At 34.9% G+C, this 24,302-nt stretch overlaps 1 protein-coding gene across 3 annotated transcripts in view; it reads left to right on the top strand.

The window, feature by feature from the left end:
- SLC6A15 (solute carrier family 6 member 15) overlaps positions 1–23,827 on the top strand; it is a 51,710-nt gene extending 27,883 nt beyond the window's left edge. For 2 of the 3 annotated variants that reach the window (XM_082351801.1, XM_082351802.1), the window contains exons 6-12: positions 4,560–4,670; positions 7,803–8,044; positions 8,143–8,335; positions 9,230–9,422; positions 12,274–12,433; positions 16,767–16,929; positions 18,039–23,827. In XM_082351801.1, the coding sequence (XP_082207927.1) occupies positions 4,560–4,670; positions 7,803–8,044; positions 8,143–8,335; positions 9,230–9,422; positions 12,274–12,433; positions 16,767–16,929; positions 18,039–18,410 (1,434 nt within the window). In that variant the 3' untranslated portion in view covers positions 18,411–23,827. The remainder of the gene's footprint in view (positions 1–4,559; positions 4,671–7,802; positions 8,045–8,142; positions 8,336–9,229; positions 9,423–12,273; positions 12,434–16,766; positions 16,930–18,038) is intronic. The other variant, XM_082351803.1, reaches the window with a different exon arrangement.
- The last annotated feature ends 475 nt before the right edge of the window (positions 23,828–24,302 follow it).

The raw sequence follows: 24,302 nt of genomic DNA, 5'->3' as shown, positions 1-24,302 counted from the left end.
ATGCTAATTTGAAACTGCATGAATTAAGACAGGAGTATGACAGTGTCATTCTCCTTTAGGTCAGGTAGGCACATGCCAGTTGAACCACACCTGTAATACTGGATTTTACTGAAATCTTTATTTTCTACTTTGTTATGGAAAAGAGCCATCTCAGCTTTGTGATCACAGTCTTCCAATAGTTGAATAAAAAGAGGAATAAGCCTTATTCTGTGTGGTCACAGAGAATAGGACCATGATCAAATATTTGGAATTATGCAGAGTGGCGGGATGGTGGTAAACCTTCAAGGAAAGGAAGACCTTTCAGGAATCAAGCCTGGCAACAATGAAATCAGTTGCACAGTGGCAGAGCTTAGCACTACTGGAGATGGTCCAACAGAGGTGGTATGGTTGCATGTCCCTTTGTTAGAGCCTCTATACAGGGGATGCCTGCCCCCAGGGGAAGGATAGAAATGAGAAGCTCTAGGCTTTCTTCTAACTCTAATATTTTCTACTAGTACTACTTTGCCATTAGTACTACTACTGTGCTAAGTAAGTACTCTGCATACATTAGCTTGTTTAATCTTTCTAGCAGCAAGATGATTTGCATGTTCTTATCCCCATTTTACTGCAAAGTTAAGCTTAGGAAAAATAAATAATTGGCCAGAATTAAACAACTGATAAGTGGCAGAGTTAGAACTAGGCTATGAAATCCTCAGAGAGAATGACTCTTTCTGAAGGTATGTTTAAAATAAACATTTTAACATGTAAGAGAGAAAAACAACTAAATGATTTCATATAGTTTCTGTTTTTCAATAGTTGAGTAGAATGAAAATATCTTCATGCAACATTTTGATTGATAAACTTATGTCTCTTACTGAATGTACTTGCTGTGAAAGGCATGTCAGTTTTTAAGGCCCAGGGAGTCTTAAAATCAGCCAAAGAAACATATTTCATTGTTTCACTTCCAAGTTCTTAAGAATAATACTTAAGGGTCATTCATCTACTCACTGAACACATATTTATTGAGCACTTACTGTGTGCCAGGCACTGCTCTAGCTCAGGAGGTACAGTGGTGAACAAGGCAGACAAAATATCTGTCTTCATGGAATGTCCATTCTAGTGGCAGAGGCAGACAATAAACAAATCATAAAATAATATCAGGTAGCAATGCAAAAAATAAAATAAGGAGAAAGTGTTTGGGGTAGCATTTTACATATAGTCAGGTAGAATTTAAACTATTTTCAAAAATATTACTCAACTGATAATTTTATTATTATGAGACCCATATGATTAAATAAAATGAATTTGTGTTTAAAAGCACAACATGGATACCTCTGTAAAATGCTGACCTAAGACACATCTTTAAATCTCAGAATTTAATGATTAAATATTTGTCCGTTACCTGCTCACAGAAGAAAAAAAATCAGGTGTGAACCCTACCTATTACTACTTAAGTTTTTAAGTGTTTAAAATCTTGACTGTTACTTTCCTCCATGTTACATCCAACATGAAATTTTCCTGTTCCTTTTTGGAGGAAGCTATCCTTATCTTATCAGAGTCTTATCACTGAAGCCAGATGAGTATTAAGAACTCAAATATGTGTTGAATTAATAAATGAAATTTGAAATGTCTCATCATATAATTAGTACCTAATTTTTAAAATACTGTAAAATAAAGATGAGGGTTTTTTGTTTGTTCCTTTTTTTTTTTTTTAGGGAATGTGTACAGAAAGGAAAACTTCCTATGAATTCTCTCTTAATGTACAATATTTTTGAGTATCTAAGAATGTGCAAAGGTTAATAGCCTACCATCTTTATCCTCATGGAACCCATAATTTAATGGGTGAGACAAATAATGACAGCAGAATAAACGCAGTAAGATGTACAAATAAAAAGTGTCTGAGAGTATAGAGCACAGAGGCAGTCACTGAAATTAACCTGGAACTGGGGGAGGGCTTCACAAAGCAGGTAACTTTTGGGCTAGAGTTTGACAGTTGAAGAAGAGTTCACCAGAAACTTCAGAGAGAGGACATTGAAGGCATGTAAAACAGCATGTGCAAAGCCCAAATTCTGCTGAGTAACCCCGTGTGACTTTTACATACAATTTGTGCAGCTTGTGGGAAATGAGGCTGGAAATGTAAGTTGATTGCAGGTATTAAAGTATCTATGGACACTGGTAAAATGACTGGCTGTTACTTAACAAATGGTGTGAAATATTTGAAGATTTTTAGCAGTTCATTACACCATCAGATCCTTAGAAAGATCTTTCTGGTAGCAGGGTGGGTGATGAATTTCAGGGATGAAGAGGAGAGCTGGCAGGGAAAATCGAGAAGCAAAATGAGGAGGAAGCTAATAGTGAAAAGTGACACATCACTGAGGATGAAAACGAAGGGACAGATGAAATTTGGAGTCAGTTGGACTTGTTGGTCAGTTGTTATGGGATGTGGGGAAGAGGACCATATTCAGGTGTGTTAGAGTTGTTTAACCTGGGTAAATACACATACAGGAAGAATCATTTCTTCCTTTAGCTTCTAATTTGAAATTATATTTAAAATATACTGAGGGTATACCGTATTTATTGGAAAGAATCATAATCAAACTATCCAGATTATTTCAGTGTGCAGCCTTCATTTTCACTTTTAAAATAAATGCATTAATGGAAGTCCTTTAAGTCATTTATAAGGCAGCAAATTTGAGTTCTGTTAAAAAAAAACAAACAAAAAGAAGCTATTGTGCAAAGGTGAATCCATGCTTCTGGTTAGCCCCAAGATTTGTGAAGAATCATAAAAGGAATAGCTGTAATCAAGTGAGACCAAGGCTACTTGAATAGATATATAGTAGACCCACAAATTTAAAGAATTCTAAAAGTAGGCAGAAAGAATGAAAAAAATTACTCCATCTAAAAGCATTCTGATAAAAAGAAATCAAGAAATGTGGATGAATGGATGCAATTTAAAAATTATACCATTTTGAAATGATCAAAAAATTATATTTCTTTACAACTAATTAAATTAAAATATAATTATTTTTAGAAAAATGTGGGTTTCTAATTATGCTGAGATTTTATTTGTAATATTAATTTTCTCTTAGAATGCTTAATATAATAAGGTGTAGAGAACAGTAGAAGAGGGGCAAATTATTGTGTTGACTTGCCTATTGTTTGTCTACAGTTACTATAGGATTCAATATCTCTAACCTGCCTGAGCCATCCTCTGCTATGGCAGGTTTTTTCTCCATTCTTCCTACCCTTCCTCCATTCCTTCCTCCACAGATAAGTATTATATACGTACTATGTATTAGGAACTCTGTTAGGTATTTGGGATTTGGTAGTGAACAGGAGAGAAAAAGTCCTTGCCCTCACAGAGCTTACATTCCAGTAGGGGAGATTGAAAATTAACAAGTAAACAAGATAATTTCAACAGTGTTAAATGCTGTCAAGACAAAACAAAATAATATTATTGAAGGTTCATGGGGCATAGAGGAGGGCAGATGGGGGTATATTGATGGGAAAAAGGCATCGCCTTATTCTGGGTGTTCTAGGTAGTCTTGAGAAAATGAAGATGAGACGTAAAATAACAAAGAGGAGCGAGTCTTGGACAGATGAGGGAGATGAATACCTCAGACTGAGGGCACAGCCTGCTCTGGCCCTGAAGCTCAAGAGCTTGGTTTCCCTCGGGGCTGAAGCTCAGCTGGGGTTAGAGTGGTGGGGCAGGCAGGTAGGCAGCCTAGTCTAAGGCTTTGCAGGACAGAGGGAGAAATTCGCATTTTACTCCAACTGCATTAGAGATCCCTGGAGTGGGTTAAGCAGGGAATGAGATAACCTGAGTGGTAGCTTGGAAACTAGAATATTACAAATAGTGCAGAACTACTTCTGGATGTTTGACTTTAGCAAATGGATGGGTGGTGGGAGATGGAGATGGGTGGGGACAGCTTTGGCGGAAAATCGGGTAAGTTTTGGATACCACATGGAGATGTCAAGGAGGCAGTACATGTCTGGTTAGGACAGCTGCTTTTCTATGATAAACATTTGCTTAACTTTAATGATGAGACTTCTGAAGTAGAAAGTAAAAATCTCTACACTATTATTCAAGTTCTGTAGGAGCCTTAACAGGACCACTCTCTATTCCAGAAGCTTTATAGAATTATAATGGAACTTTGCTTAATTAAAAACAAACAAACAAAAAAAGGACTTTTTTTTTTTTGCTACCTAAAACAATAAAGTAGAAATTTGTTAACGAATTAGTGTCCATTCATTTCTCTTAAATATTGCTTGCTTTGTGAACTGCAAGGAATCAACACTATTCAAATTACACCATACCTATGGACTATTTAAAAGGGGTTTAAATAAGGAAAATGTTCTTATTTTTTGTTATATCTCAAATAGAATCTTAACTAGTCACATTGAATCAAGGCTATTAAGCCACTCTGATACGATGGCTATGCAAGGTATTAAAAGTATTATTTATCATATTATAAAAAGTGTCACTTTCACAGTATAGAACAGAACACATAATCTTAACTATGAAAAAGAAAATAGTTGTTAGTATGTCTCACCTTTTTTTAATCTTTCTTACTTTGCAGATCATGTATTTTAGTTCTCTGTTCCCGTATGTGGTACTTATATGCTTCCTAATCAGAGCACTCCTTTTAAATGGTTCAATTGATGGCATCCGTCACATGTTTACCCCTGAGGTATGTACTGTATTTCTAGTTAAGGCTTATGATCACAAAAGCCTTATGTTTATTGTTAAAATGTTCCCACAGTTAGATTTAAGGGATAATTGTTCTAACCTATGTGCACTAGACTATTAAATTATAGCTGTTATGTTAACCAGCCTAGTAAAACCGGAGCTTTTGGACATCTATAATTATATCCATCTCTCTCCGATTTTAAAGGCCCCATTAGTGAGTTTCACTATTTAAACTTCAAAAATTCCTATTTTATAATAAATTAACTTCCTATTTTTACACTGGTACATTTTAGAACTTTTCAGTCTTTACTCTTCCTCCTCTATTTCAGTGGTTCTTAACCTTTTGACATGGACCCCTTTGAAAAAAAACTGATAATGGAATCTTCTTACCAGAACAAATAATGAACATATTAATTTGCTTAGTGTCTCAGGAGGTTGACAGATCACCTAAAATCCATGGACCCAGGTTAAGAACCCTATTGCCCTCTAAATCCTGTCTCAGAGAAATTCAAGGTTTCTTACTTTGTTTCGTTTTGCCGTTTTGTATTTTCTAGAATAGTACTTAACATTAGTGCATTTGGGAAGTTCTGTAACTTTTATAAATGCGTATGCATTTTAGGAAAATTCTAATTAGGTTTTCTAAAAGGTTAGGAACTTAGACTCCGTTGTTTAACTTAGAGCTGACTTGATTAATCAATCCTTGTGGACTTGTTATACTGATTTGACAGGAAAAATCAAGTTTGAGGTGTACATATATTTTGGTTATACACTGACATTACACTTCACATTAGTTTGCTAACTCTATCATAGGCAGACAACGAGTTATAAAAACACAATTTCAAAATTAGCTCAGAAATTGGAAGTTGTCTGAACGATGACTGTGCAGCCAAGCATGGTGCTGAGAGATGTGGGCAGAAGATTTTAGCCTCCTTGGAACTGTCACTCCTGGCAGCTGCCTTGATACTGTGTCACAGAAGCTGTGTTCTTTGTATATCTGGTTCCAACGTGGTGTTCATTCTCGAGTAGCAAAAATGTTGACACTGTGATCTGGTTTTCTCGAATAGTTCAAAAGTTCTGTTTATCATTTAGAGTTGTTGGAACTCCTCAGTGAATAATTAGTTCAGATTTATGAATTTCAGCTACATTATAATTTAAATCAGCCTCAGATGGGCCATACTTAGTGACCAAAATATTTATATTTGCAATTTCAAAAAAAAAAAAAGTTCTCTGGGTTAAAAACAACTAGCTTTGTTGTGAATTCCTGGAGTATCACCTTTCTCTGTGTTGGCAATTGTTTGTGACATAATTCTAAATATTTAATTTAACTAGATACTTTAGACTCTAAATACTTTGATATGATGCTTTTACATGGTCCCCGTATTTAAAACTGCAGCACTGTTAACATTTTAAACCAGAACTGGAGATAACTATTAAAATATAGTTAATTATTTCTTCAGCTCACTTTTCATGGACTGTTGATAAGATTCTGTATTAGGCCAGTGTAGGATGATAGTTAATATAATAACGATAAGAAGTTGTCAATAACTTTTTAATTTACATTATTTATGTAAGGGAGAAAGTACCTAAGCACACGAAATATTCCCAGTGAATGGAGATTTAGTTCCTGAATTGGAAATAATCAGAATGTCTTTATTACATAGGTGTTGTCTGCCATCTAGTGGGCAAAGTAGAGATAGACAGTTGAATGAGTGTATTTTATTAGATGGGTATCAACCGTAGAATGGTAATGTAGCAGCGATAGTCAGTAAACAGTATGCATATTTTAGTTAATTGCAGATAAATTATAAATATAATCATGATTATGTTTCATGATAACATTGCACAAATTTCGGTAATAATCACTAAAATTAATTGAACAACATATCCTAATGTTTGAGAGCTTATGCATTTTGAAATCTACCTGTGTTCATATGTCAGCTCTACCCCAGAAGTGCTGTGTAACCTGAGGCAGGTTACTTAACTTTTCTAAGATGCAGATAATATTAGCCACAATTTCATGGATTGTTGTGAATATTAAATGAGGTCATCCATATAAGGTGCTTATCAGTGTGCCTGCCACTATAGTCCATATGTTAGCAATTATTGAGGACTTTGAGGACGGCAGGCAATGTGATAAGTAGTACATGTCTCGTTACTCTCATCTTTCAGTTGAGAAAGCTTGAACTCAGAGTGGACAGGCCACCTGCCCTAGGTTGCACTATTTTTAGATTATTAAGTGGCAGAATCAGGATCTGAAAGTGTCTATGTAACTCATGTTCTTAACCACATTTGGCATTGTTCCCAATAAAGGCAATTTCATTGCAATGGTGAAAAGAGATAGAATACCAATTTAAACACTACTGCTACTGAAATCAGACAACTGTTTACTGAGGTCTGTGCCAGGTATGGCTAATATTAATAGTTCCATTTAAAAGGTTTGGTTATATACAGTGATAATTGCTTAAGAAGTGAAGCACAGTTACTTGAAATATATGTTCAGCACAGATTCCAAACTTTAGAACTTTGGATCTGAAAAGGTCTTAGCGATGATATGGTTGAATTTCTTCTGTTTTCAAAGAAAAGGCTTTCAGGAAACTACTCAATGAATGAATAATACCTATCTGAATATGCAAAGTACAAATAGTTCAGCTCTACCCAGCTTATAATTATTATCTGCTTTGGCTGTTAGACTTCACCAGAAAACACAAAACTTAGGGTATTTGTTAAACAATTATTTAACTTTTATGGCTAACTGATTTATTTTGCTTTGGAAAGAAAACAAAGACATAAATAAGAATAACTGAAGATATTTCATTTCTCTCTCAAATACTCCTTTGATGATTTGTCTTAAAAATATTTAAAAATTCCCATATAAGTATTTTCTCCATGTATTTAAGTAACATCTCCATCTAAAGTTTCGATAGTCTATAGCCTTTCTTATTCATATTCCTTGTATTATTCCTAAATGAAAAATTTGTTCTTTCTACTTAAGAACAGACTATCCCCCTGTTTTAAATAATCTTTGGGTGCATAAGTGTCATTATGATGTATTTAAACAATAGAACCGATTCCTTGTAGATTATTCTGAAATAATTTTTTGCAGCTGACTTATATTCTGTTTAATTTTAAACAGCTTGAAATGATGCTGGAGCCCAAGGTCTGGAGAGAAGCTGCAGCTCAGGTGTTCTTTGCCTTAGGTCTGGGATTTGGTGGCGTCATTGCCTTTTCAAGCTACAACAAGAGAGACAACAACTGCCACTTTGATGCCGTCCTGGTGTCCTTCATCAATTTTTTTACTTCTATCCTGGCAACATTGGTGGTGTTTGCAGTTCTGGGCTTCAAAGCAAATGTCATAAATGAGAAATGCATTGCAGAGTATGGTTGTTAATTTTCTTTAGCTTTTGATGGCATAATTATATTAAAAAATCTCCTTCCCAAACCCATGTGTTCATTAATGCTGTTTTACTTTTCAGAAATTTGGAAATGATCATCAAACTTGTGAAAATGGGCAACATTAGTCAAGATATTATTCCCCATCATATCAACTTTTCAGCTGTTACTGCGGAAGATTATCATTTAGTTTATGACATCATTCAAAAAGTGAAAGAAGAAGAGTTTCCTGCTCTTCATCTCAATTCCTGTCAAATTGAAGATGAGCTAAATAAAGTTAGTAGGCTATGTTTATGCGATAAAATAATTCTTATTAACTTAAAATATGCATTACCCAGAAGACTTCTTTTAGGAAAATGATCTTTAAAATGCCTGTGGAAGATCATGCTGTTTCAAAATTCACATTCTTTACTTCAGAGAACACATTTTCTTAAATCAAAAAAGTCTGTTTTACTTTGAAAAGTAGTTTCACTGATTAAGCCACAATAATTTAAAATATGGATATAAATTAGGTGATTTTCATCCCAGAAAATGAAATTAGTCTGGTACCTTTCCTGGTATAATATTTAATACAAAACTTGAATTACAATTATCATTTACATATTGTATGGTTGTTTGGACACATGAATGATATTTGCCCATCTTAATAATTGTGTTCAATAAGTCATGATTAAGTCCTTTTTCTAGCCACTGTCATACATTTTAATAAACACGACATAGGTGAACATGAATAAATAGCCTTGCATTAATTGTCACCCTCTCTTTACATTGGCAAAAAGGAAAATATAATGGAGAAATTGGCTGTTAATCACTTGCTTTAAGATAGCTAACTGTATTTGAGACTAAACATAAAGAATCACGTTCAGGAAATTATGGATGAAGCCATCATTAACATAAAAATCTTGAATTCTGTAAGGAAAGATTTAATTACTAACTTACTCTTAAAGTTCTTTTAAAATTTTGGTCTATCTGCTGTTTTTATGAGATAACACGATCACCTTGAAGTTTGTTTAGAGGCAACAGTTTCTTAGGAGACAACATGGTATCAGCATGTTTATCTCCAGTAACTCCCCTACATTATTCAGAGTTCTCCTGCCCTTTGCAACTGATGTATATAGCCAGCACTTCATATTGCTCTGTATTAACGTGGCCGTTTTGTATATCTTACAGGCTGTTCAGGGGACTGGTTTAGCTTTTATTGCCTTTACAGAAGCAATGACACATTTCCCTGCATCTCCCTTCTGGTCAGTGATGTTCTTCCTCATGCTGGTAAATCTAGGGCTTGGCAGCATGTTTGGAACCATTGAAGGGATCATCACACCCATTGTGGACACATTCAAAGTGAGGAAAGAAATTCTCACTGGTTAGTTTTTATGTATTTGACTTTTCATTGAACTGATGTGGGCGGGCTGTTTTACCCTTGGTGAGAGATCAGAGATGGCAATAGGAAAAGTGTTTATTATTAATGTCTACTTACTAATAATACTAGTATTTGTTATTTAGGGATTTATTTATATAATATGCAAATGACATATTTAATACAGATTCTATTAATTATTAGTGATCATTTATTCTATTACTCTTTATTAGGAATAATGTCATTATCATGAATTACCGGCACTAGAACAAAGTCACAGAATGTTCATGTATAATTTTGTATTCAACTCAGATAATTATAAAAATAGTAGTTCAGGTCATTGGATTTTCCAAAAGTGCATAGCTGAAATTGATAAACCTAAATTGAGTTCTCATATAAAAGAGCAATTGTAGCCTGATAGAAGTTAATATATCTAGGTAGGAAAGACAATAACACAATTTATCAATACTGATGGTTGTTAGAAGTCCAATCTACAAGTAGTTATTAAAATACTGGTTGTGTGTTGCATCGTCCTCGCATTTGAGGGATATCAAGGATATAAGAGAAATTACAACAGAGATACAGAGATATAGGAGAGCCTCTCCTCTAAAAAGAGTAGGACTGATAGTTAAAATCAAGGTGGGTAGATAAGACTTGTACCATGTAATATACTGATAGATAGCATGATAGGGACTTTACCTGTTCTACGAATTAAGACGCAGCAGAGGTCATCTAAATATATGAGGGAAGTGTCAGCGAAAGCCATGGAAATTGAATTAGAGAGGGAAGGGGTCTTCTCAGGGGTCAGAGGATAGTGTTCCTTTACATAGCCAAGTAGAGACAAAGGAAGCAGCGAGGAAGCCAGCCAGACCAGAGTGCAGTAACAGTGCTGGTAAGTGATGCAATAATTAATGGGAAAAAATATATAGATGATCTTAAATGCTGGGCAGTGGTACACAAGCTCCCCAAGGCTGTTTTTAGCTCTGAAAGATTTAATAATAATTTATGTGTAAATAACTCTCAAATACATATATATCTTTATCACTCACCGTTCTGCTAAGTGTGTGTGTAAAACAATTTCAGCAGTTTGTGAGATATTTACATCTAAATATCTTTAATTCAGCTGAACATAAATAAGAAATGTCTCTATCTTTTCCTGAAAGTCAGTCTCTACTTCTGCAGTTTCTATTTATTTTAAGGCTATCAATACCCTGCCTGACATGCAGACTAAATAACAGTCATCTTTGCTGCTTTCCTCGTCTTTGCCCCATATCCCAACCCTCCTGTGGTAAGAGGGTTTGCAAAATTAAGGGGAAAACAACAGTGTAGAGGGAGAAACACACATGTGAGTATTTGGTAACTCCCAGTGGAAGACCTTTAGGTCAGAGTAAAGAGGAATATACTCTCTACCCCTGTTACCTGTATTCTGGGTTCATACTTCTACTTTGAGTCATGTTTTATATACTTAGATTAAATGTTACCCCATCACCTTTGTCAGATGTTTTCATCTCCTCTGATAGGACAGTAGGACTTAGATAAGTGACTTACTCATTATCTGTTCCTCTCACATCGTCAGCAAAACTCTCAGTGTCTTTACCACCTGGAATACACTTTCTTCCTATCTACCTTATACTATAATGTAATTAGGAGAGAGTGAGAGTGACACAGGCTGTGGTTCAAATCCAAGCTCTGCTACTTGGATCCTGATACTTTGAGTACAATTTGCTGTGACAAGCATTCAAATATTTCAATATGCGTTAGACTCCAAGTGAACGCTACTTTTCCTTTTCTACATGATATGTTTATATAGAATATTCACTTACGTACGATGTAACTCATACCACTAGCATAGCACTTACAAGATGGAGGAAATGGCTTAATTTAACCCATACTTATTGAGATTTTTAGGGAACCCCCATCAGATGGAACCCCCGGGATGTCTTTTCTCCCCTTCTGAACTGCCCTTACCTGCTCCACTTCTTTCACTTTCACTCACCTCTGCTAAAAGCTGCTTGAGAAAGAGAACACAGCCATCTTTTATTTTTGAGGGCTTCTCTACCAACGTGCAAGAGAGAATAAAGAGTCTAACACAAATATGGGAATATTATATGGATTCCAGAATTCTAAGTTTTTATATTAAGGGTAGCTGGTTAGAAGTTTCTGCATCTTTCTTCAGTACTGCTGCAGAAACTCCTTTTAGATGGTTCTTCTTAGTTACCTGGAGAATCAGGTTGCCCAACCCTGTCATAGCTGTATTCCCAACTAATCTATTTGGGCAATATCAGGACAGAGATACAGATTGCTGCTAAGGCAAGGTCTCATCAGATTTTTTTCAGTTATGCTTTAACAATAACCATATTTCAATCAGATAGAAAAATACATGTTATCATAGTCTTATTTTAAGCTACATTAATCTCATTGTTAATTTCAAAATTCAGTATTGCTTCCAAAACTATAAAACATTCTTAAAAGTAGAAATGACCCACGAACATTTGCTGCCTGGAAAGGTCACTTTGCTATTAATAATGAGAAGAGGGGTATGGAGATTTATACTTTTAATATATCCTCAGTTTTGCCTCATTTGTTATTTGTGTTTAGTAAACACGTTTCCACAGACTCGAGGAGATGAGTTGAGTTACTGTCTTACAATGAATTCATATTAAATCTGGGGCTAAATCCAGGTAACTAATTCCCAATATGTTATATTCCATGGTATCAGGAAAGGTATCCTATTTGTATCATTGACAACTTATAAAAGTGGAAACAAAATTATTGTTGCATATAATAACTTATAATGAAGTTTAAAAGACTTGACTCTGAGTAGGGCTTAATTTTGTTATTTATTCCTTTTGTCCAGTTATCTGTTGTCTTCTGGCATTTTGTATTGGCCTGATGTTTGTGCAGCGCTCTGGAAATTACTTTGTTACAATGTTTGATGATTATTCTGCTACCCTGCCTCTGCTAATTGTAGTCATTTTGGAGAATATTGCTGTATCCTTTGTTTACGGCATAGATAAGTAAGTATATTCTCTCTTATGCATTCATTTTTCATCTCTATTTTGGAAAGACCAATTGTTAATATATAACTCATTTAGAAGAGGAGGGAAGTGACTAGAGGGAAAAATTCCTTGTCACAAAAATCAAATCTTTTGAAGACTCCATTCAATAATTTTAACGAAGTATATCCCCTTATTAGATGGTTAGATAGAATGGTGTAGATGGTAATGTAGTTTAGGATTTTGGAGCTTTGATTTAATTCTGGCTATCAAATAGGAACTTCCAAGGTTTAGAGCATACTGGTTAAGTTCCAAGAACCTTGTTAAGTTGTTTTGAGCTATTGTTACAGATAAGAAAATGCAGGCTTAGTGAGACACCAAGTGACTTGCTCATCACACACCTGAACAGAGGTAGACCTGGGATTCATAGCCATTTTTGCTTAACTCTAAAGACGATACTTCTAATTACGTTGCTAACCTGTTTTACAAGAGGAATTTAATTTTGTTATGCTACAAAATGCCTTATTTTATCATTTTACACAATGTTTTATGCAGCAGGCCAATTTTGGGAAGTGGTATATATATATATGACGCTCCAAGGTATATATGGCATTTGCTATACATAAACTTCATATTTATGTGGAGTCATGACTTGAATTCATGAGATGCTTAAACCTCTGAATTATATACCTGCTCAGCTTGAAAAGTATATATACTTGGCGTGAAATGAAGCATTAGAGTAGTCTCAGAATAAAAAAAGTTTCCAGAGGCCTTGTCCAATATTTTTTAAAGTTGCTGTCTTTAGTTAACATATATGGATTAACTAAAGGTAGTAAGACCATCAAGCTTATTAGAGGTCTCTGTGAAGTAGGAATAAGTTCATTGTGGACCAGAGTCCTCCTAAACAACATAAAGAACTTTATTGGTATTGAGTGAGCTTTGCGACAAAGTTTAAAGAATGTTTTTATTAGTGGCAAAAGCTCCAGGCAAGGAAAGATAGGGGAACTTACATTTAATGATCATGTACTATATAGCAATAGTAGTAATAGCTGTATGACACGCATTTAATGTTAGTCATTATAACAATCTGTGGTAACTAATATTATCCATATCCTAGATGGAAAATTGGCCCTACTTGTACAGGAGAACACAGTATGTTAGTTGCAGAGCCAGGACTTTAATTTCAAAACCAGATATTTCTACACTCTACCAAGCTACCCCCAACTCCTAACCTGCACTGTGTTGGAATTTGACATTGTTATTGGACTGATCTATGGATCAATAAGATCATAATTTAGATTTCCATTTAGACACTTCATCATTTACAGTAGGCATAGTAGTAAATATTTCTTTTTAGTAGTTCCTAAATAATAATCATTATAACAACAGGAAGAATAATACTACTAATAATACATGCATCTATAAATTTCTGCTGTATGTGAGGTAGTGTGCTGTGCATATGTTGTCTATGTGTCTAACAATAACCCTCCAAGATAGGTATTATCTTTTTTGAAAATGCCAAAAATTAAGCTCAGAAGGACTAAGATATACATTAAAAGATGATGGAGCTATGATTTGCAACCAGGTCTGTTGGTTTCTAAAGCTCATATCTTGTCCTACGAGCAGAATTAGAATTCTCCTGTCTAAAATGCTCTCATTTATTTACTTTCCCCTCCTTTAAATGTCGTAGCAACCTTATATTCTTCCTGTTCCCCTTCAACAGTGTCATGAGCTCAGCTCTTTGTCTTCTGCCACATTTACCTACATTTCCAGACACAGAGTTGAGAGAAAGAAGACTTTCAAAACCTAAACTTTTGAGACAGTAAATTCAAATGCAGAAAAAGAAATATTGGAGCATAGCAAGTTAGGGACTAGGAAGAAATAAGAATGAGAGAAAACGAGAAGGAGGATCCTGTAAAGCTGAAAGTGATGGCTGCGTAGATTGTATTTTCCTGAGTCTCCTTTTAAAAATGAAAGAGAAAAAGGATGACTAGAAAGCAGAACTAAACACCCATAAACACTGGCAAGAAGATAGTCCTGTGAACCCTCAAATATGAAAGGTTGGGGCAAACCACTGGCAGCCACAGGACCTGTGTGATATCACTTCCGTGTGGGAGATGGTAGAGGATATGCAGCTGGGCTTCTGACAGCTTTCCAGTCACCCCCAGGTCCTCCCTGAAATGTGTGGCAGGCTGATCGGAAGACAGTGAGCTAAACTGGGAGAAATTTTATAGGATCTTTGCCCACATTTTGCGGAGTGCAGAGGGACCAAAATACAATAAGATCATCAGTGCTAGAGCAATCTGGTCTCTAAAAACTCTTGAAATGAATAACCCGAAGTTCTCTTCCAAGATAAAGCTCTTCACTGAAGAAAAAGTGGTGGGAGCAAAACCTGAGTTGAGTAGGAGAGAGGTAGTAGGGGCCATGGAAAAGAAAGTCCAGGTCAATATGAGGAGGAGAGCAGAGGTAAACAGAACTGAGAAATTCTGAAGCCACCTTTTTTGATTACTTTGCAAAAATAGAGAGGAAAGGCCCATCCCTCTCTCCTAAAACACACAGGAAAATTCATTTCACTTAACTGTGGCCAAATCTTAAGAAAAGTTTCTTTTTTTTTTTTTTTAAATAGGAAAGGAGCAGAGTAAAATCTCTGCAGACAACAAAAGCACACATGCAAAATAGATGGAAAACTAACAATACTTCAAAATGAGTTGAAATAAATGTTTAAAAATGATAGAAGCCACAAAAAAAGAGCAGAAATCAGTTATTTTAAAATTGAGAATTATAATAGTTAGAGAAAAGGAAGATTTGAAAACAGAGGTGATAGAACTCAGGAAATAATTGTAAATAAAAGAAAAACACTTAAAAAATGAAGATCAAATTAAAAAGAAAACAAAAATGATAAGTACAGTGCCTAATTTCAGAAGAATTAGAAGCTAGAAAGGAGGGATGCTTTTGAAAATCAAGGAGAAATAACAAAGGATTTAAGAGAAATAAATAAACACAGTAGTTAAGCAAAGATGATTCAGCATATGTACAATGAAGACCTCTAAAAACAGTAGCCAGAACAAATGCTAAAAACTATAATTGAAGAAACTTGCCTGAAATAAATAATTTGAATGTTGAAAGGGCAAACAACATACTTGGAGAAATAGACATAAAGGCCAACACGAGGACATAGCCTAGGATGTTACTACAAGACACACACACAAAAAAAAGGGCATCCAGGCAAAAATAATACAAAACAAAACAAAGCAAAGAAGATTATTTATGAGAGAAAAATCTAATAGTCAACAAAATTTTTGTAACAATATTATGTAGTTAGACATATGTATGATTCTCAAGGAAAAAATGTAAGCCACAGATTTTAAATTCAGCTGAACTGACATTCAGGTATAGTGACCACAGACAAACAATTAGAAACATGCAAGAAATTAGGAAATATAGTTACTACGATCCCTTTTTGAAGAATCTATGAGAGAACTAGCTTTAGACAACCACGAAGTCTGCAGAAACATTAATACAAGGGCTGGTGGGTGGGCAGTAAATATTTATCTCGAGATAAACATTAAGGGATGTAGACTAGTATGTAATGTCTACATGCTCCTGACAGTGTTAACATCATACAATTAAAAAGGGTGAATTTTACTTCAGGTAAAAAGCACCTCAATAACCTGACTCAAAAAAAAAAACAACACGTAAGTCTAATCATTACTAGGTCTAAGTGTTAATTCATGGGAAATAGGAGGATCAAATGCTCTTGTGAAGCAAAACTGTGGGAATGCCATCAGCCAAATACAGACTGTGGGACAGAGTGACCAGCTGATTCAACAAAAAATCAGAGGAAATGATGAAGAGATGTATGAGGAACTTAGAGACGAAAAATGGTCTGAGAAACACATGCATCAACTGCAATGTACGGACCTTCTTTCAGTTAAAAAAAACAGACTACAGAAAGACATGAGAGGTCAGATAATATAAACACCAATTGGATTGGATGATATTACATATGGCTAATTAAGAGAAAAAGAAACAAGGAAATTTTAATGTATTGCAAATATTGTGTTCATAGAGTGGAAATCATCAGTTGGAGGCGACTTTCCAGTAATTGACTTATGGGGACTTTCTCCAAATGAAAATTACAGTAAACTGGTTCCATTTTACTTTATAAATGTTCTTAATTTATAAGTCATCTTCCAATATGACTTTTAGACTCAGTGTAAAATGTCATAGGGTATCATGGTTAACCCCCGTCAAACCATTGATATAATGCGTATTTTAAAGGACATTTAATTTACCATATTTTAATATAGCTATATTAACTCGAGGAATAATTAAATTCCTTCGTTCTTTTTAGGTTTATGGAAGACCTAAAGGATATGCTGGGCTTTGCTCCCAACAGATATTACTACTATATGTGGAAATATATTTCTCCTCTAATGCTATTATCACTGCTAATTGCTAGCATTGTGAATATGGGATTAAGTCCTCCTGGCTATAATGCATGGATTGAAGATAAGGTAAAATGCAAAATAAGGAAGGTAGATAAAAATATACATGTCATTTTAGAGGTTTTTGTTTTTTTGCTTTTTTCACAGCATAGTTTGCTGTTAAATGAATGGTGTTGCTTTTATGTGAGGATCTTGAGATTTTTATGTTTTTTTGGCCCCAAATATGTATGATTTTTTTATACTTTGTGGACTTTTTTAGTACATGAGAAGTACTGACTTGGTCCTCATTAAAGTAATTTTATTCATGTCACCATAGATGAACCAGTTGGGCCTTTGACTTTAGAAAACATATTGATCAAACCACCAGAAATATTTTTTCCTGTATAAATTTACTAACTTATATTCGAGATACTCTAACAATGAAACTATGCATTAGCCATGTATACATAATTTAAGTAAATATTGAAGTAAAGTTTTGCTATAACTGTTTTATATTAGCCATGACTATTTCAATTTCTGTTCTTATGTTGCATTAGCTACATAGTAATGCAATCTTAAAATACATATTAGCAGTTAGAAAATCAGAATGCTTATTTTTCAGATACCTCTGACCTTTATTCTATGGTTAGTAATTCTATATAATAGCAACTAAATTCAAGACTATTCTAAACAAATAAGTCTGTTATCCCTTACCAAATCCCTTGGGGCTAGATGTAGTTCAAAATTTAATTTCAGATTTTAGAAAGATAATGTGGCACATGTAACAGGTAACTATTGCTTAGTTAACATATGACCCCCAAACTTAATGACTGAAAGCAATGATGAGTTATTATTTCTTAGGGTTCTGTGGATGAGCTGGATGATTCTTCTTTGGGTCTTGTGTGAGCTAACTCATACAGTTGATTAAACTTGGAGAGCTGGGCTCTATGTGAGCTTTCATTCTTGGTTTCTTCCAGGCATTATGGACTCAGGGTAGCATTCTAGGACACAAAGGCAGAAACAGCAAGGCCTTTAAGGCTTTGCCCTGGAAGTTGCTTACTGTCACCTCCACAGCAATTCATTAGTCAAAATCATAAGACTAGCCCAGATTCTTTTCTTAAAAACCTGAGACAAATATATATTTTTTCATGTCCCTGCAGAGAAAGAGATTATTAATAATTATTTTTTGGCTTTAACAGGCATCAGAGGAATTTCAGAGCTACCCAACGTGGGGAATGGTTGTCTGTATCTCTCTGATGGTCCTGGCAATACTGCCCGTCCCAATTGTCTTCATCATTCGTCGCTGCAACCTTATAGACGATAGTTCTGGTAATTTAGCGTCTGTGACCTATAAGAGAGGAAGGGTTCTGAAGGAACCTATAAACTTAGAGGGAGATGATGCAAGCCTCATTCATGGAAAGACATCAAGCGAGATGTCCTCTCCAAATTTTGGTAAAAATATTTATCGAAAACAGAGTGGATCACCCACTCTGGATACTGCTCCCAATGGACGATATGGAATAGGGTACTTGATGGCAGATATGCCAGATATGCCAGAATCTGACTTGTAGCTGGGGGGCAAAAATCAGTGGGATCTTATCTGGTTCATTTTTATCAATGAACATTGGCTCTACTAAGAGAAGCGTTAGACTTCGCTTATCAGAGGGCGATCTCAGGTGTTCCATGGCTGTGACCTTTAATCCTAGCAGTGTACGTAAATTCACCATGAGCATTCCTTTGGATTCTCTGGTTTACATTTGCACAGAAAGAGCCACAGACAAAGTGTACAATAACTGAGGTCCATGTTGGTCAGAATTTTCAAAAATACCTTTGGTGTTTTCTTCAAGGATTCCTATCTCTAAAAACCACAGGTGTTACCTCAGTTTCTAATAATTTCTGGATGTCATGGTATGGGCAACTCAAAAATGGTATACTTCAAAATTTATGTTTGCCTTCAGGGTTCTGTGACCAGTTCTGTAAGTTGGTGCTGCTCAGCACACTTCCATGAATATATTGTGTAGATAGGCTGTACTTATTTTGGTAGCATTGATACCTTCTTAGGCAATTAGTTGAAGAAAACTGCAAAATATTTTCTTATGTAATAGCTGTATAGAGCAATAGTATCAAAGAATAAGAAGGCACTAATGCTGGGATGAAAGGTGAGGTTCTGAGGTGACTGGGGATCATGTGTGTGATGGCTGTATATTTTGTGTAAAATATATGTGTGAAAATGATCTACTAATGAGTCACTCAGCACTCTCAAGAATTATGCAGATTCCGCATTTTTTTATGCGTGTGCCTAAAAATCTACTTGATATTTATTGCGGTTTCAAGATTACTCATAGTATATTTGTAAAATATACTTGCAGTGTATATAGATGTATATTAGTACTCTAAGTACTGATTTGAAAACTTGAAGCAAGATGGCATTTTATTTCATATCTTTCTGTTTTGCTTCTGTTTTCTGCAAATATAAATCCTTTTTTAAGTGATTGGTAAAATTGTATGGCATTACATTTTAAGCTACAAATAAACAAAGTTAAAAAATGATGTTTGTTTTTCTCATTGACTTTTCTTGTGCCACCTGAACTAGATTATCTTGCACTTCTGTCAGCACTTAGGTATTTCATAATAATTAATCTTCACATTCCAAGAGGGATTAATAAACTGATTAATAGAGTTACCACCACTTTAGAGACAAAGGAAAAAGACAGTATTATGGCTAAATGGTGTTCTAATGTAGTCCCAGAATTCTTGGAAAAATACTTATCGTCTCCCAGGAAACCATGTGTACAGATGACTGCTTGCTGGGTCAGTACTGTCTCTGAAGTGTAAAAAATTATGATGATTTCTATGAAACTGTTCTATATATGACGTTGGATGAACCAGAACTCCACTGAGTGCCATCTAGTTAAAAAGCTTTTATTTAACTGTCCTACCACTATATTGGTCACATTTTAAAAATAATGGTGGATAAAGCAGCAAAATAGGGGAGGTAGTATACACTCTGTATCCATTGATTTTTTTTGGCCAAATATTCTTCATCTGCTATGGACATTTATTAACAGACTGCATCACAGCATTTAAAATGTAATTCCACTGGTGACAAACTTTCAGGCTGTTTTTTTTTTTTTTTGCATCTTCACTAATATTATATTTTGTAGTACTTTAAAGTTTAAGAATATTTTATAGATAGGCAATATATGCACATTATACAAACTCAAAAATTATCCCAATTCAGTGTAAATTAAATTTTCCTTTCAAAATTTCTCCTAGCCACCCATTTCCCATCCTCGAAGGCAACCACAATTACAAATGTATGTGTCTTTATAGAGCTGCTCCATGTATACACATTACATAATGACAGCATTCGGTATTCTCTCCTCAATCTTACTTATTTCGAGAAAAAATTGATTTTGGACCGTGTTTCACATGAAGGCACATAAATCAGCCTCTTTATTCCAGAAGTTGAGGTAATATAAATTTTATTTATTTTCACATTGAAGCAGTATTTTCTTCCATAAGCTACTCAATGTTAGAAAGTTTGTAGCAAATACTTACTTACTTTACCCGCCAGCTTTTAGCTTAACATGATAATACATTGCCAAATAGCACCATCCCTCTACACTCCCTCTCTTGCCATGAGGGCTGTTAATTTACAGTCTGGATACCTGCCTTGCACTAGGGAATAGGTCTTCGCCCTTCCATTCACAGAGTAATATGAAGAATACAGGAATTGTCTGAGATGGAAGAGAATCTGAACAGCTTCTAATGCGCCCATGTAGCAGATGAGGAAACTAAGGCCACAGAAGTGAAAGGGAATGAACAATCTTTCCTTTCTGCTTTTTTCAGTCAGTTCTTCAGCTGTTCATTCATTTATTCACCCATTCTTTCAGCATCTATTCACCAAGAACCTGCATAATTCTTAGCACTTATCCCAGACACCACTGTAATTGAGGCGTAAACTATTCATCTTTTCCCAACTTTCTCACATCTGCCTGGGAGTGCCCTTACCTGCTTTTTCCCAGGCAGTGTAGTATTTAATCAATAAACAGTAGTATGAAGTATGCTTCTCTGTACTCCAAAATTTGAGGCTATTTGCTTTTGTATTACTTTCCAGTATTTCTGTAAACTCTGGCCTAAACTTGCCCCTAGATGTAACATAGCCAAAGACTGTCTATCTTCAAGTGGAAAGCAGTCTGGGGAGTGTGACAGGAGGGCTAGTAAAGTGTTCAGAGTGGAATAAAAGGAAGAGGGAGAAAATGTACTCACTTTTAGGTGTTAGAGTCATAATGAGGAAGTCTAATATCTTGGTGAAACGATGTCTTAGGGTATATTTTATGAAAGTATATTTTCATTTCCATATGTTTGTATTTAAGTGCATTATTTTAGGAAGAAGTTATCTTTTTTCATTGGCTCTTCAAATGGGTATGTGATTCCAGAATGTTTAAAATCAAGACATAGTGCTTCTTAACTATAAATATGAATTTGAGTCACTTGTGACCTTATTTCTAACTTAATGAATCTGAATCCTTTTAGGATTAGAAGCAGGACATGAGTATGTCTTTTAATACTTATTCTAATGTGCATTCTTGGTTAGGAACCATGAGTATGAAGAAGATTAAGAGGAAATCAAGTAAAATATGAATTCTAATTGTCTTGAATCAAACAGAATAAAAACTAAAGTTCAGTATCTGTGATATCTAGGGAGGAAAATAATTTGGGTAGATAGAATTTGGAATTCATAATTTTAAAAAAATTCCTTAAAAAGTAAAATATCTTTATCCCTTTGATATTTTTTCTGGTCACTGTGTTTTCTGAACAATTCCAAAAGAGATACATATCTACATCAACTGAATATGAATAAAATCAATATCAATTATAGCCATTAAATAGATTTTTCCATAAATTTTAGTTGTAGGTTTTTTGAGACAAAAAGTTTTGACAAAAAGGGAAAAAACTCTAGGTAAATATTGGAACTATTAAAAATAACATTTCCTCTAAGCTATCCATTGCTGAGTATAGAATATTTTTACCTTCATAACTTAGGACTGATGTAAAATGTTTCATATGTTATTTTGCCTCAAATGACTGACTGTAAAATGGCTGATCTTCTAGTTGTCCTAATATAATTCTCGTCTAAAACATTGCCTTAAGAATGTCTATCATGTGGTGTTAAAAAGAGAAAAGGAACTGGGACAGTATTTTGTCCTAAATTCAAAGCCCTTTGGATTCTACTATTACTTTAAAACATCACAGTCATTCCCAGCACCACCATCAACACACACACACACACACACACCCCACCACCACCACCACAACAACAACAACAAAAACAAAAACACTTGATCTATATGAATAGCAAAAGAAACATGCCCTGTGGTGCCTATGCAATACTATATTTGGTGCCATGTAAATAAAAGAAACCATGCCTTGTAGATTAATGATGATATCTCATCTGCTATTCCTTTTCTATTTATTAACTTTTCAGGGGATAGTCAACTGCATAGTAAGGAAGATAAAGGTTCTTTAGAAGAGATTGATATTTACATTTCTGAGAATATAATTTGCTCAGGAAAAAGCCATTAAAAGAGTTGCAACAATATGTCATTTCACTGTTCTTTAAAGGAATGCTTATAAAAAGCAAAAAAAAAGCAGAACACTATACAGCACTGTACTCCAATCTGAAAAGACTGAATAAACCTTGAAATTTTCAAGCATGGTTGCAATGTGGCATTCATTTGATCTGGTCATCACTGGCATTTACCCACATTATTGATGAGGTCAGCAGAATTCAAAGATGCAGATGCCTGGCTTATATTCATTCCCCCAGAATACTCTCTGTTTCCTTTGTCAGGAATATGCCTGTTTTCCCCTTCATTTTAAAGCTTTGATTGAATTTGAGTAAATATTAAAAGGACCAGTAGGGGATCACTTGAGATCAGTTATCTCAATATCTGGTAGGATTGAACAAACACGATATTTTCTCTGAGCAAGAGGAGATCTGGATAGCCCAATCTCTCTGCTAAACAAATCAATTAAAAGTTTATTCACTATATACTTTCTTTTTTTTTTATTTTTGTACAATGTTTATTCTCTTAAATCCAATACATTCAGAGTGTTAACAGTTTAAACGTTTATCATTTCCACCAGCTGCAGCATTATCTAAGTAAACCAAAATAAGCACTTTTACCATAGATGTAGTCAGTGATTATTAATACTTTTTTTTTTTTAAAGGACCTAAACGTCCCCCAAATTTCAGCATGGGTAGTTTTATTGTATGTTTAATTTTCACTATATACTTTTTTTTTTTTTTTCTAATTCTTGAATTTAATTTAATTTATTTTTTTATACAGCAGGTCCTTGTTAGTCACCAATTTCATACACATCAGTGTATACATGTCAATCCCAATCGCCCAATTCATCACACCACCACCCCCATCCACCTGCCGCTTTTCCCCCTTGGTGTCCACATGTTTGTTCTCTACATCTGTGTCTCAATTTCTGCCCTGCAAACCAGTTAATCTGTACCATTTTTCTAGGTTCCACATATATGCATTAATATACAATATTTGTTTTTCTCTTTCTGACTTACTTCACTCTGTATGACAGTCTCTATGTCCACCCATGTCTCTACAAATGACCCAATTTCATTCCTTTTTATGGCTGAGTAATATTCCATTGTATATATGTACCACACCTTCTTTATCCATTCGCCTGTCGATGGGCATTTAGGTTGCTTCCATGACCTGGCTACTGTAAATAGTGCTGCAATGAACACTGGGGTGCATGTGTCTTTTTGAATTATGGTTTTCTCTGGGTATACGCCCAGTAGTGGGATTGCTGGGTCATATGGTAGTTCTATTTTTAGTTTTTTAAGGAACCTCCATACTGTTCTCCATAGTGGCTGTATCAATTTACATTCCCACCAACAGTGCAAGAGGGTTCCCTTTTCGCCACACCCTCTCCAGCATTTGTTGTTTGGATTTTCTGATGATGCCCATTCTAACTGGTGTGAGGTGATACCTCATTGTAGTTTTGATTTGCATTTCTCTAATAATTACTGATGCTGAGCAGCTTTTCATGTGCTTCTTGGCCACCTGTATACCTTCTTTGAAGAAATGTCTATTTAGGTCTTCTGCCCATTTTTAGATTGGGTTGTTTTTTTTTTTAATATTGAGCTGCATGAGCTGTTTATATATTTTGGAGATTAATCCTTTGTCCTTTGGTTCGTTTGCAAATATTTTCTCCCATTCTGAGGGTTGTCTTTTCGTCTTGTTTATGGTTTCCTTTGCTGTGCAAAAGCTTTTAAGTTTCATTAGGTCCCATTTGTTTATTTTTGTTTTTATTTCCATTAATCTAGGAGGTGGATCAAAAAAGATCTTGCTGTGATTTATGTCAATGAGTGTTCTTCCTATGTTTTCCTCTAAGAGTTTAATAGCATCTGGTCTTACATTTAGGTC

The sequence above is a fragment of the Balaenoptera borealis genome (assembly GCF_965194805.1).
Source record: "Balaenoptera borealis genome assembly, chromosome: 13".
In the NCBI taxonomy this organism is placed as follows: domain Eukaryota; kingdom Metazoa; phylum Chordata; class Mammalia; order Artiodactyla; family Balaenopteridae; genus Balaenoptera; species Balaenoptera borealis.
This window is presented reverse-complemented; position numbering and strand designations above follow the sequence as displayed.